The following is a 13,637-nucleotide window of genomic DNA, read 5'->3' as shown; positions in this document are numbered from 1 at the left end:
CATCGGTGGTTGAAAGTAACAGAGTACATTAATTCAAGTACTGTTCTACTTGAATATTTCCATTTTATGCTACTGCATACTTCTACTCTACCACATTCCAGGAGGAAATAATTCACTTCACTATGTTTATTTAACAGCTATTAAAAATTACCTTAAACATTACAATATGACATACAATACAAAACTGATAAAGTATGATGCATTTTCATAAACTAAAAAACAGTAGAAATAACACAATGTAAAAATACTCCATTACAAGCAAAAGTATATGCAAATTACACTTATTATGTATTGTATTATTGTTTCATTAATTTAATTCAATTATGTTTTAAATGTAAAATGTGAATCTGAAAAGTAGTGTGGAACTATGCAAAGATTTTTTTTTTTTTTATAGAATTGTGCTTGAGTAAAGTATTTGAGTAAATGTACAAGTTATTCATAATCAATGGGAGTTTTTTTTTTTTTTTTTTACATAAAGGTATTGCTGTTTTATCGAAAGATTCAAATGCTTCTTCCCTGTCTGCATTCCAGGTTATGCTGCACCTCACGTTTTGCACATTAAATCAAATGAATTCGAAAACAAAACACCACCTATGGGACACCGGTGATTCTGAGAGGCCAGAACCAGAGCAAAGCACCCCAGCAGCATCCCCTCGCAAGCGGCGCGCCTTCCGCTGCCCTCAGGCGATGTTCGATGGCAAATGTCTTGCCTAATAATAGCGAGAGAGGTGTCCGCAGCAGCTCACCGGGCTCACAGTGTGGCCGCTGCTGAGGTGAATGCAGAGATAAGCGTATTTTGAGGAAGGCGATCAGGAGGAGGAGGTGGTGGTGGATGAGGGCGGGGGAGGAGAGGCGAGAGGATGGAGAGGGAGTGGGACCCGGATGCTGATGCGAGTGAGACGAAGGAAGGAAGAGGAGAGAGAAAATATCGATTTACGGCAAGAAAACCGAAGGGAGTGTAATACAGGGGGGCCTTTACCCTGCGTGAACTATAATCAGAAGCGAGGAGGGGGAATAAGGCAGTCGATAATAGTGCGGACTCATCTGCGGATCTCTGTGTGTTTTTTTGCACCTGTGTATCCGCCGGTGAGGGAGGAGGACACGCCAAAGGAGAGAGGAGAAGATGCTGTGATCCGCTACTTGCAGCAGGGATGTAGAGGGAGAGACGGGGGGGGAGAGAGAGAGACAGGGAGGGGGAGGACTACGCTACGCTAAAGATGGTTGTTTTGCGAGGAGTGCGCGTTTCACCCCGAAATATTGCGAGAATGCGGCGGCCGTCCGATGAATCTTACCGTTTGGCGATGCCCGGAAACTTCAGGAGGTGTCGGTTTTTTTGACAGGCGGCGCGAGCGACAACGGCCGTTGGTCAAGGCGTTTGAGGCTAACTCAAGCTAGCCTCGCTGCTGTGTGGGAGAGCGGCGGCGAGGCTAAAATAGCATGTTGTTGCACCTGTAAAATAGGCCTAACAGAGAGGATAAAATTGATTTAATTTCTATTGCTGACATCGACTTAACGTATTTAACGTTTTGTTGCTAGACTCGACTACCAAATGACATTTATCTTCGAGGCAGGCGTGGAAAAACCTGCTTGTTTTTAAAGCTATAAAACGTTAACGTTACTCTGCGATAATTTTCTTATTAACCGTCATATATAGTTAACGTCTTACGCATAACAAGGCGCAGGTTATACAAATAAGCTAATGTACAGAAGTAAAACTCATTAGTTTGCCTTTCTTGTCATGTTTATATTTAGGGTAGTGGTCGGTATTTAACACATAAAACAGCCTAGTAACTTACTGTCATCTCAGTTTCTCTGCTTTAGTCTACCACTAGCAAGCTATTTTTGTTAAATATACATGTTTACCGCGCTTTAGAGCAAAAAAGGCAAAGATATTTAGCTACGTTTATTAACCAGGTTTAGATGAAGAATGTTCATTTATCATCTAGATGTTGTAAATCAGCACCGGCTTGCGTTTTTTTTACATGTTCACACCCAGTAACTTCAGAGTAGCAGTGTTATCACTGAAAATAAAAGATCTTCGTTCTTCTAAGTTGAGCACCATCTTGTATCCCTCAATAACTTCTGTATAAGCTGTATAATATCAAAGTAATTGCAATAATCACAGTGCAGTAGTAGTAGTAGTGTATTAGCCTGAGCAGTATGAGTAAGGAACTGTCTCTAAGTCAGTCAGCTCAATATGTTGGGCCTTATCGACTGGAAAAAACACTGGGGAAGGGACAGACAGGTGAGTACATCTAACTGTATTTACTGTAATGATAAAACTTAACTGGAATGTGACGGTGGATTTAAAGCTGCTAGTTTATGTAGAATTAAATAGGGCAGATGATGCATCTTCCAATGTTCTATGCCTTTCAGGACTGGTCAAGCTGGGGGTCCATTGTATTACGGGTCAGAAGGTAGCGATCAAAATAGTCAACAGAGAGAAGCTGTCTGAGTCAGTCTTGATGAAGGTACAGTATGACGGTAGTGATGCTAATTTTGTATACGGCAAGATGTATTATGCCATGCATAAACTGCTCTGTATTCTCTATATTTAACTCCTGTATTAGTGTATTAATCAACCTCAGCTCTGTTGCGTCAAAAATGACACTTGTGTGCTCTGCTTTAGTGTCTTCATCTCTTCCTCTCTCTTCTCCTTTACATCTGTCTCTTCCCTTCTAACCAGGTTGAGAGAGAGATTGCCATTCTGAAACTGATTGAGCATCCGCATGTGTTGAAGCTGCATGATGTTTACGAGAATAACAAATACCTGTGAGTTCCCTCTGCATTCAAAAGAGCCCCAGTTTGCAGTTTGAATGCCTTTCTTCTCTTGCTGAATACTGAACTTTGGAGTGGGGTGGGTATAAATATTACTCTAAGAACTATATTAATCTGCTCTCATCACCGTAATTCTCGTTTTTCCTTCATCTCATACAATTATTCTAGAAAAGCGTTTGATCTGTCTTGAGGGAAAAATACTTCCAAAAATGCTTTAACACTGTTAATAAAACAGCTGCCAGAGTAGATGGGCAAGCTGGGTGACAGTGAGTACATAAAAAAATGACAAATCACGATCTCAGTATTGTGATCCTAGAATCCAACGTCATAAATTCGATAGTATCTAACTGAGGTTGTGTATGAGGTTAGAGTTATTGTTTTTCTTAATTTATTCCTTTTGTCCTCCTCCTGTCCCATAGAGATGAAAGTTTCAAATCACGCTGTGTGTTGACAGGTACCTGGTGTTGGAGCATGTGTCAGGAGGAGAGCTGTTTGACTACCTGGTGAAGAAGGGCCGGCTGACTCCAAAAGAGGCCAGGAAGTTCTTCAGGCAGATCATCTCTGCTTTGGATTTCTGCCACAGTCATTCCATCTGGTTGGTTTTTTGCACAAAGCAGTGGTTCTTAATTGGGGTCTGGGACATGTGTAGGTTGATTATTCAGGTTCCTCTGCTAAATTGCCAAGCTATTTGGAAGCCTTTGTCCTAAAAAATGATGATTTTGCCCACAATTCTAAAGGATCAATGCCATTTAATTCAGTCCCTGCTGCCTTAATCAGTAACATCAGAAATGTATCTTTAGTAGACTGTTCCTCTTTAACACCGATTTGGTGTTTGCAGACAATTGTAATTCTTAAATTTCTTTTTGTCAAATGGACTTTTTTGTGACGGTGTATGCAGTCACAGTTAAGGTGAGACTAAAAGTTTTTGTTGTGTTTTGTACAGTCACAGAGACCTGAAGCCCGAGAACTTGCTCCTGGATGAGAAGAACAACATCCGTATCGCTGACTTTGGCATGGCCTCCCTACAGGTGGGAGACAGCCTGTTAGAGACCAGCTGTGGGTGAGTACCAACTCTGTGTGTGTGTGTGTGTGTGTGTGTGTGTGCGTGTGTGCGCGTGCGTGTGTTCATAAATAATGTGTACACATATAAAAGAAGGGATATATTTTGCATTTCAGGAACTTGGAATGTCAATCTATGTATGTTACATAATAGATTCTTCACGATTAAGAGTATAGTTGTTGCCACAGAAACAATAGTAATAGCTGTGCCTATATACAGAGTCCATACCACACACACACACACTCATACTGTCCACACCTTCAGAATTGTAAGCATAGTAATGTTGCTTCTAACACATTTCTCATTCATTTCAGATCACCACATTATGCGTGCCCTGAAGTTATTCGGGTAAGAGTCCTGCTCTTGCACAGTGTCTTCCTCAAATGTTGGCCTGTAATGAAAATTAGTAAATGCTATTAATAAATTATTAATTTAGAGACAAATATGTAGCTGCAAAGCTACACAAGCTAAAAACAAAGACACTGCTAATTGTTTCAAAATCAGAAAGAGTAATTTAAAAAGTCTAAATGGAAAGACAGAGTCTGTGATATGTGTTGTTTTTAAGAGGAGGTACTCTTGAAGGCACTCAGCATACAAGAAGATTATCTACTTCTATCAATGAAAAGATGGTTTCACTGTGTTCTGGACTGAGATTGACTAAGTGCTGGATTAAAATGGATTACAGTATTTCTTTTGATGGAGATTTCTTTTCAGAGTCTTTATATAGTCTTTGATAAGCATTAAATCGCCTGAAATTTTCTCAGTGAATTTAATCGAGTAATATTCATTTCTGTTTTCATTTAGTCGATGGGGAATTAATTCATGGGGATTCTGTGTTTGGCAGGGGGAGAAATATGATGGGCGGAGAGCAGATGTGTGGAGCTGTGGGGTCATCCTATTTGCTCTACTGGTGGTAGGTCTTTTACTCCTGTCCTCACTATACAGTTTGTTCCCTCTTTAAATACCCCCTGTCAAGCTTATTTTTATCACATCTGTTCTCCCTTCCTTTCTCCTACTTCCCTCCCTCCTTTTCTCCTGCAGGGTGCCCTGCCTTTTGACCACGACAATTTGCGCCAGCTCCTGGAGAAGGTGAAGAGTGGGGTGTTCCACATGCCCCACTTCATCCCCCCAGACTGCCAGTCTCTGCTCAAGGGCATGATTGAGGTCAACCCTGAGAAGAGGCTCACGGTACGAGACTGAGACTGTGCTCATACACGGGGTTGGGTGCTGGAAGTAATACAAGTCTCATATTAAATGTCATTTTGTCTTTGCTTTTGCACTTTGTAGCTAAATATGCACTCTAGCATTTTACTCATGATAGCAGACAAAGTTACATTTACACCAGTTGATTGCATCATCCTTCATGCCAGACTCCTGGCATGAAGGATCAGGTTGTAAAATGTGATTTTTAATATACAATATTCTGAACTGATGAGGTGTCTTTAATGCCTGTGAAAAAAAGGATCTGTAGTGAACTGTTTACACAGCACAGCTCTGTGGCCATCTGGCTGTTAACAGACTGTAGAAACTAATGGCCCCATCTGCCCTGTCACCCCTTACAGCTAGAGGCCATTCAGAAACATGCCTGGTATTTGTGAGTATACATTCATCTTCACAAACTTTAGCGTTGAATGAAATACTCATTTAAAGTGGTGTTGCATTTTATCTACTCATATACATTATATCTGTGCCACTCATGCATGTTTCATCATGTGTTATGTGTGTGTGTGCTTGTGTGTACATGGCTCCCAGGGGTGGTCGTAACGAGCCGTGTCCTGAGCAGCCTCCTCCCAGGCGAGTGTGTGTGAGGCGAATCTTGTCCCTGACTGAGCTGGACCCAGATGTGTTGGACAGCATGCACTCACTGGGCTGTTTCCGAGACCGAGTCAAGCTCACACGCGATTTGCAATGTGAAGAGTAAGCTTTTTTTCCCAACTCTAAATGTGTCTAGATGTGTTTCTGAGTGAGTGTATGATAAGAAAACTGCAATATATTGAATGCTTTTTGTACTTTTTGTCTGGTGCCATACACAGGTATTCATTCATTTGCTACTCCACAATTTACATTTGTGGAGTAGCAAAAATATAAAAGCATCTCTAACACAGTGTCAATAATAATTAAAGGTTTTAAATTCCACAAAGGTTACAGTTATTTCAGGACAGCTGTACTGGGTTGTGTGCAGGAGTTACTTTTATTGTGGTTACTCAGTAATTTATTGACCTCTGTGTATTGTGAACAGACATTTGTGCTGTCTGAAAGAAGGGAAGGGATACGGTTTCCTCTCCATCATACCACATGAAACTCTTGTTCTGAGTCAAGTTGACTTATTTGCCAGGGGGCTGGGGTAAAGCATGCAAAATGGTGGATAGATTGAAGCTGTGTTCAAATTAAGGGACTAGATCCTCCAGAGGATATGTTCTGTGACAGTGTCCTGCCCAAAAAACATGACACAACCTCACAAATATCAAACTAATTGTTGTAGTCAAGGTGCTCCTTGTCATCTTTAAAGTAAAAAAGGCAAGTATTCAGTCTTTGGAATATAGCATGAAAAATATGTATGTGACTATGTGTTCAGGTACACAGTTTAGGTGCACACTTGCTGTTTTATTTTGATATTTTAATTTTGATTGAATTAGTGTCTTTCTCTGCTTTTTGTTTTCCTCAGAGAAAACCAGGAGAAGATGATCTATTACCTGCTGTTGGACAGGAAAGAGCGCTACCCCAGCTATGAAGATGAGGACTTGCCTCCGCGCAATGACGTAGGTCAGTCATTAGGGGGCAGGAGGGATCCACTCAAGGGACTGAGCTGCTCTTCTCAGCCTCAGTTTCTGAGAAGCAGTACCAGTACTACAGTCTGTGAGTCTGGTGCCATACACAGGTATTCATTACCTCTGCAAATGATTTTTGGATTTCTTGAGATTTGAAACGTTAGGTTTTTTAGGTCTTTTGTCATTTGCACCATTTAAACCAGACTTTGCAGGACATCTGCAGAATTTCTCTATGGGACAAAACTGGGAGAGGGCAGCCATTCTGCCATTGCAAATGAAGCTAAGTTTATCACAGTCACAGATGGCGCAGCAAGCGAAAGGCCTGTGGAAAAAATCACTTTCAACATGATCATACTTTTCAGAACAGCAAATGAGAAAATAAATGCACAGTGACAGAGTGACAACAGGGAGCAGGATGGTGAAGCAACATGTCTTACTACCAGCGAGCAATACAGTTTATTACAATGTGTTTTATATTATAACACCACTGCCATGGCAGAGAAGCAAAACATGTTTTTGAAAGTCCTATTTCTTTATGGCAGTTACACAACATATCATATGATGCTGTTAAAAATTCAGCATAAGCTTTAAACAGCTAAAATTGATGTTTTTAAGTCCAGTAACAACTTTGTGGTGGCGCCCCTCAGCAGACCCTCCTCGAAAGCGTGTCGACTCTCCTATGTTGACGCGCCATGGCCGCTGCCGCCCCGAGAGGAAAAGCCTGGAGGTGCTGAGTGTTACTGAACAGGGGTCTCCTACCCCGCCACGCAGGGCCCTGGACACAGCTGCACACAGCCAGAGGTACAGTATATTATGCTTACACATATACAGTGCACACAACCTTGCATGTTGCACACCAAGCATGCATTCAGTCTCACACAGTTTCTTCATTGTGATAGTGTGTCCTTTGACAATCGTATGACCTCTGGTCTCTTCGTCAGGTCTCGCTCAGTCAGTGGAGCCTCCACTGGTTTATCCTCCAGCCCTCTCAGCAGTCCCAGGGTAAGGGCCTGTTGGCCAACTTTTAACAAACCTACAGTTTTAATTATCTGCATCACTGATGATACAAGCATGCATTATAAAATATTGCATTTTCAACATTAATTTGTATTATTCAGCTCCCTCCTGTAACATAGCTCTACAGTTAAATCCTTAATCCTCAGCTTCTGTGCTGCAATGTTTTTAAATCACAGAGCAAACATGCTTAGCATTTCCATTGCGACCCAGCGTTCAAATACAGACCATGTAGAAGGTTAACAACAAATTGTGTTAAGCTAGGACTGGCCAGTATTTCAATTAAAGATAAACAGAATTTTTACCAATATTCTTCCTAGAATTATATCTCAAATACTTTAAAACACATCATTTTAAAGTCATTGTTTTGTTTTTAAAAAGTTGAAACTATGATGCTATTGTATGAACTTGTGTTTTTACATGAAACTTTGAATGCTTTACTAATTATATTGTAAACCAACAGTTTCAATATGCTGTGATAAGTATTTTGCGGATATCGGTCAACCCTGCTTTAAACATTTTCTAACTACACTTCACAACCCCTAAAGATGTGCATTTACCAAGCTCCTCCGTCATTTTTACACATTGCGACACCAGCCCCTCAGATTAGATCTCTCACCCAGCAGGAGGCTTGCGTGGCATTTTTCTTCTGTCTTCATGTCACTTCTCTTCCTCACCATGCATGAACTAGCTGTTTAGAAAATTAACATAGAACCTTTCAATTGGATTATTTGTGTTAGATTAAATTACATATTAAATGTATTAAGTATTAAAAAGGTCCATAGATGGTCAGATGTCAGTAACTCCTTCACTGCCACTGTCCTCTGTCACTGCATTCTTAACTATGTCACTACCACAACTGTCACTAAACCTTCACCCACATAAGATATAAATGGCACATGCAAAAGACTAAAGCGAAACTAAAGCTTTTATAGTCAGTACTGGTAGGATTGCATTTGACACTTTCACTTCTCACAAGTTGCACTCTTTTGTCATGAAGCATGATATTCATTTCCATCCTTTCTCCATGTTCCATCCCCTCTCTTTCTTGTTTTCCATCTCTCCCGACCCCCCCAACCCCACAAACCTACTCCCCAGTCCTATCAGAGCCCCGTCTTCACTTTCAGCCAATCAGACGTCACCTCTGCCACCGCTACCCCCCCTACAAAGGAGCCCAAACAGGGAAGCGTCACCACTCCTCGCTCCGCACGGGCTCATGAAAAGCCCAAAGCTCCCCCCAACCCAAAGACCCAGACCCTGCCCACCAAGGGACCCGCCGACCGACCCCATCTGCAGCCCATCAAATCCCTGCCTCTGCACAACCCATCCTCCCTGCTCACCTTCCCCTTCTCCGCTCCTGTCACCCATCCCCCGTTTCTTCTTCCCTTCGTCCTCTGTCCTAAAGTCAGTGACTAAGAGCTTCTACCCAAACTCTGCCCACTCTGTGCCACAGGTCACCCCCCAGGGCTCTCCGTTGCCCACGCCCCTGGGCACCCCTGTCCACCACCCTCACCACCCCTCCTCCACCCCGCCCTCCTCTTCCTCGTCCTCGTCCTCCTCGCGGGCGGAGGGAGGGGGAGGGGTGGGCTCGCTGTCGCTGACCCCGCCCTCCAGCCCAGGAGGGGGAAGCGGTATGGCAGCCAGCAGCTCCGCCCACTGGAGGACTCGCCTCAATTCTTTCAAGAACAACCTGCTGGGCTCACCCCGTTTCCATCGTCCGCAAGCTGCAAGGTGAGTGCTGCATGTTTACTTTAGAGCAAATGGGTTATATCTCAGTTATTTTTTTTCTCCAGCTTCAAGATAAAGGTCTAATATTGTACATCAACTTTATTTTAATATTGATTTGTGTCTTTTAGTTCCTACATCAGAAGACATGTCCAGTCTAACACCAGAATCCAGCCCAGAGTAAGTCACAATCCTTAAGCTAATGATATGTAAATATAGCTTGCGCTCTTGGATGCTCACACTTTTTTGTCTGACTACCAGGCTGGCTAAGAAGTCGTGGTTTGGTAACTTCATTGGCTTGGAGAAAGAGGAGCAGATCTTTGTGGTCATCAGAGACAAACCCCTGAGTTCTGTCAAAGCCGACATTGTGCACGCCTTCCTGTCTGTAAGTATCTGATGTGGTCTGTCTTTCACACCTCTCACTATCAAGGCTCATTTGTACAAAGCATGGCTCTCACTGGCAAAGCTATAAGGTATTCACACGCACTCTCATACCCACGCGCTTCATTTCTCTCATTATTTCAGTTTTCTCTTTATTTTGATCTTGCTCTCTCGTGGCACGTTAATGGATCACTTTGCTTTCACCAATGGCTCACTCTTTCTCTCTTCTCCTCACCCTCGCCCTTTGTCTCCCTATACTCACGTTGGCCCCCCGCACCTCTCCCGCCTCGTAAGTCTGTCGGTCTCTCTGCTTCTTCTCTGTCTCCCCACCACCCAGATTCCGTCGCTCAGCCACAGCGTCCTCTCCCAGACCAGCTTCCGGGCCGAGTACAAGTCCTCCGGCGGCCCCTCCGTCTTCCAGAAGCCCGTCAAGTTCCAGGTGGACATTGCCTTCTCAGAGGGCGAGAGGGAACGGGACAGGGAGAGGACCGAGCGGGAGGGCAGGAGGGAGACGGGAATCTACAGCGTGACGTTCACCCTCATATCAGGCAAGTGGAGTAGGCATTTAACCCCTCTAATCAGGAACTGAGGTAAATTTGGGAGTTCTATTAGTTGTACCTACTTAAAGCAAAAGCTTGATACTTTGGGAAATACACTTAATCACTTACTGGCAGAGAGTTATGAGAGTTATATAAGGCGGTATTTTCTAAATTAGAGAAAAAGGCGTTTGTCGGAAAATATCTTTAAACACAGATACTTAGCCGTTGTTAGATGTGTGTGCCACGGTTCATCTCCAGGTCCAAGTCGCAGGTTCAGACGAGTGGTGGAAACGATTCAAGCCCAGCTTCTCAGCTCCCATGATCAACCCATGGTGCAAGCCCTATCTGGTGAGACTGCTTACACACATTTGTGCACACACCAGAGTCAAAAATTAATATTTTTCACCTTTGACTTTATTCATGTAGGTACATAATGCGGGCAGGCCAGAGACAGCAGTTGCCTCTCACAGTTTGTCAATTGAACTACTCACTTGTGAACAGAAAGAAAAAAGAATAGTGCTTATTTCTTAGAGGTCCAACCACCATAGTTTTTAGAGACTGTTGCATGTATACGTTAAGAGTGACTTTCCTGTTCTCCTCTCCTGATCCCTTCCCAGATGAGAAGAATGGCCGGCCCCATGGGACCCCCACCCGCCAAAACTCGAGGCGCTCCGAGGGTGGGGGCGACAGGTGTGAGTGGGGCGACCGAGCAGATGGCGGAGGCATAGGAGGCAGCGGGGGAGTTCTGCAGCGCAGAGGCTCGGCAAAAGAGAGAACCCGACTGCTGTCCTCCAACGGAACCCAATCCCAACCATAGGATAGAAAGTGAGACCATGCAGCAGGATGCCTGAACTACACCAGAAAGAAGACAGTGTAACTTCATCTCCAAGTATCCCTGCAAGCCATGAGCTACTCCTATTCTTCCTTGACTAAGTTATTGACGGTGCTTGACCATAGCAAGGATTGAGCCTTTTCCCCATCATACTTTTTTTTTCCAACTCAACACTCTTGATCTTTTGGATCACCAGGATTCCTACCCTTAAATGAGAAAGAAGTTTTAGGGAATCACCCTTTAATGAAAATAAATAATACGTGAATGAGCAGTGTGGTATCCATCATAGATACAGCTTCACAGATCAAACTAGGAATTTTGAAGTGCTAATGTGCATGCCAGTTAGCAAATCAGCCTGCTAAAGGATGCTGACATGATCAGATAGGCTAGTCTACCATATCATTGTAACACAGTATCTGACACCAAAAAGAAATAATAGTCTTGTGATGGTTCTCAAGATTACTCTTAAAATTAACCAGTGCGCTCATAACACTATCAAGCAACACGCAATTACTGATCCATACTGAAAGACGTATAGATGTATCTCAGCAGATGAACCCTAAAGAGTTAGCAACCTGCTACCACTTCAGCGAGTGCTCACAAGCTGAACAAAAGGTCCTGATTTTCTCAGGAGAATTGACATCCTGGAGTGTCTTCTCCTGAGGTAAAGAAAACCAACAAAGTAAGCTAAGTAAGTGAATGTGAAAAAAAATATTTTTTTATTTAGTTTTTATTTATGTTTACATATTTCATTTGAAGATGTCAGTAGCACAGTGATAGCAGTAAAGACAGTGACTGAAAACACTCTGCAGTGTTAGAACAGGTGGAAGCTGACCAGTTGCTTTTTGGCAGGCATTTGTTTCAAGTTAAATGTTTTGATTCTTTTGTATTTTCTTTTTACTCAGAGACAATATGAAACAGTGCACCTAAGATTTTCGCATTGGACCCCTGTTGCTCTGAAGAAAAGTATTTTTGATTTGAACAGAAATATGAACATTACTATATGAAAAGAAAAAAAAACTACACGTGAATATTTCCATGAACCTCATCACAGCTGTTTGTGTGCAGATTGAATGAGAAGAGCATTCCCAACCCGTGGATCAAACAGAAGCCACCTTTCTCATCGAGCTTGTCTCCTATCGCCATAGTATTCACGTACTGACTCAGAACAAAATATAAAAGGAAAAAAAAAAGGCAAGGGAAATTCATCAGTGGACATTTTCATAATGCCGGACTTTTAAAGGCTTGCGATGTCAATTCCTTGTTGAACAGGACTTTGGAATGGGAAGCAAGCGAAGAGTCTCCTAACCTCATTGCTCCTCACTTCAGTGTTCACCAACAAGCCAAGTAGTCCATCACCGCACCCACGCTCATCACAGAGAGTCGCACCATTCGGCAAACAGACGTAGCAACTCGGACAGTCATGTATTACTCCAGTATTCTATCAGACTAGTCGATGTTCATCACCAGTCTTCCATACAGCACAATATGCAACAAAAGTGCAGAATGTTTTCAGAGAGATGCACAGTGCTACAGTTGTTTATTTTAATGATTTTTTTATTTTATTTTATATTTGTCTTATATATCCATCTATTTATTTATTTATTTTTATTTATCTATTTATGTATTTATTTGGTCACATGGTTGTTTGTGTCATGTATTTGTTTACAAGCTAGATTTTATGCCAACAAAAATATATCAAGAGCCATTATGAGAAACCTGTTCTATTTAATTTCTCATCACCCACTTGTTTGAGCGCTTATTTCCACACAAAAGAATCACTCTGATAGCAGTACTGACAAGTCTTACTTCTCCAGTGATCTTTATTTAGAGCTTGCACCTCTTTTATCACACTTAATATCTGGCAACTGGAATGTGTGTGTGAGATGGGTGGATGATGGCTGACTGAGAGTGAGCTGAAATTCTTTTGCGGATCGGCACAATTCTGAGCTGAGTGGGCGTGGAGATTGTTGACTTATTCAAGAATATAAAATTAATTAACATTGCCAAACCCTAACAGGCACATGGTTTCTCTCACACGCGTTGAATGCTCGCTAAATTTGCTTCATCTCTTGCTTTTATGCCTTGTCCCTTTGACCTGTCTGTCTTTACCTGTTGTGTAGCCATCATCACAAGAGAAACTGTACGAAGTTGTTTGCCTCACTGTCCGTACACACTTTATGATTGCTCACTATCATCAGTTTCATCTGTCTCATCACCACATCACCTTCACTTTCATTGGCCCAACTCTGGCTAAGATTGTAAACTATTCTCCATTCATAAGGGTCAGTAGAATAAGGTGTTTAAAAAAAGAAATGTCTGTACCATAATTTAAATATAAAAAGTGCACTATTATAACTATTGCCTGTGATAAAAAGAACAATTATGATTGAATTGATGGTCAAAATAAAGAGAGATCCACCTTATTGTTATGGTTACAATAATAAACCCTAAATTCATGTGTGTGTGTATTTAGTTTCTGGGTTAAAATGGTGTCTTGTTCATTTTATGTGGCTGTTCATTTTACCTTGCACTTATGG

At 42.2% G+C, this 13,637-nt stretch overlaps 1 protein-coding gene across 1 annotated transcript; it reads left to right on the top strand.

Moving 5' to 3' along the window:
* The first annotated feature begins 548 nt into the window (after window positions 1–548).
* LOC108884438 (serine/threonine-protein kinase BRSK2-like) lies at window positions 549–13,572 on the top strand. The gene is given in 20 exon segments (XM_018678333.2): window positions 549–2,245; window positions 2,377–2,471; window positions 2,687–2,772; window positions 3,233–3,373; window positions 3,722–3,838; window positions 4,153–4,186; window positions 4,683–4,751; window positions 4,880–5,026; window positions 5,401–5,432; window positions 5,591–5,755; window positions 6,504–6,601; window positions 7,257–7,407; window positions 7,548–7,608; window positions 9,074–9,337; window positions 9,339–9,351; window positions 9,477–9,525; window positions 9,607–9,730; window positions 10,064–10,274; window positions 10,524–10,613; window positions 10,883–13,572. Coding segments are annotated over 20 exon segments (2,232 nt in total). The 5' UTR covers window positions 549–2,160; the 3' UTR covers window positions 11,083–13,572.
* Window positions 13,573–13,637: the final 65 nt, after the last annotated feature.

Source organism: Lates calcarifer, linkage group LG23 (assembly GCF_001640805.2).
Source record: "Lates calcarifer isolate ASB-BC8 linkage group LG23, TLL_Latcal_v3, whole genome shotgun sequence".
NCBI classification, from domain to species: domain Eukaryota; kingdom Metazoa; phylum Chordata; class Actinopteri; family Centropomidae; genus Lates; species Lates calcarifer.
The sequence above is the reverse complement of the archived record's forward strand: the minus strand, read 5'-3'. Positions and strand labels throughout refer to the sequence as shown.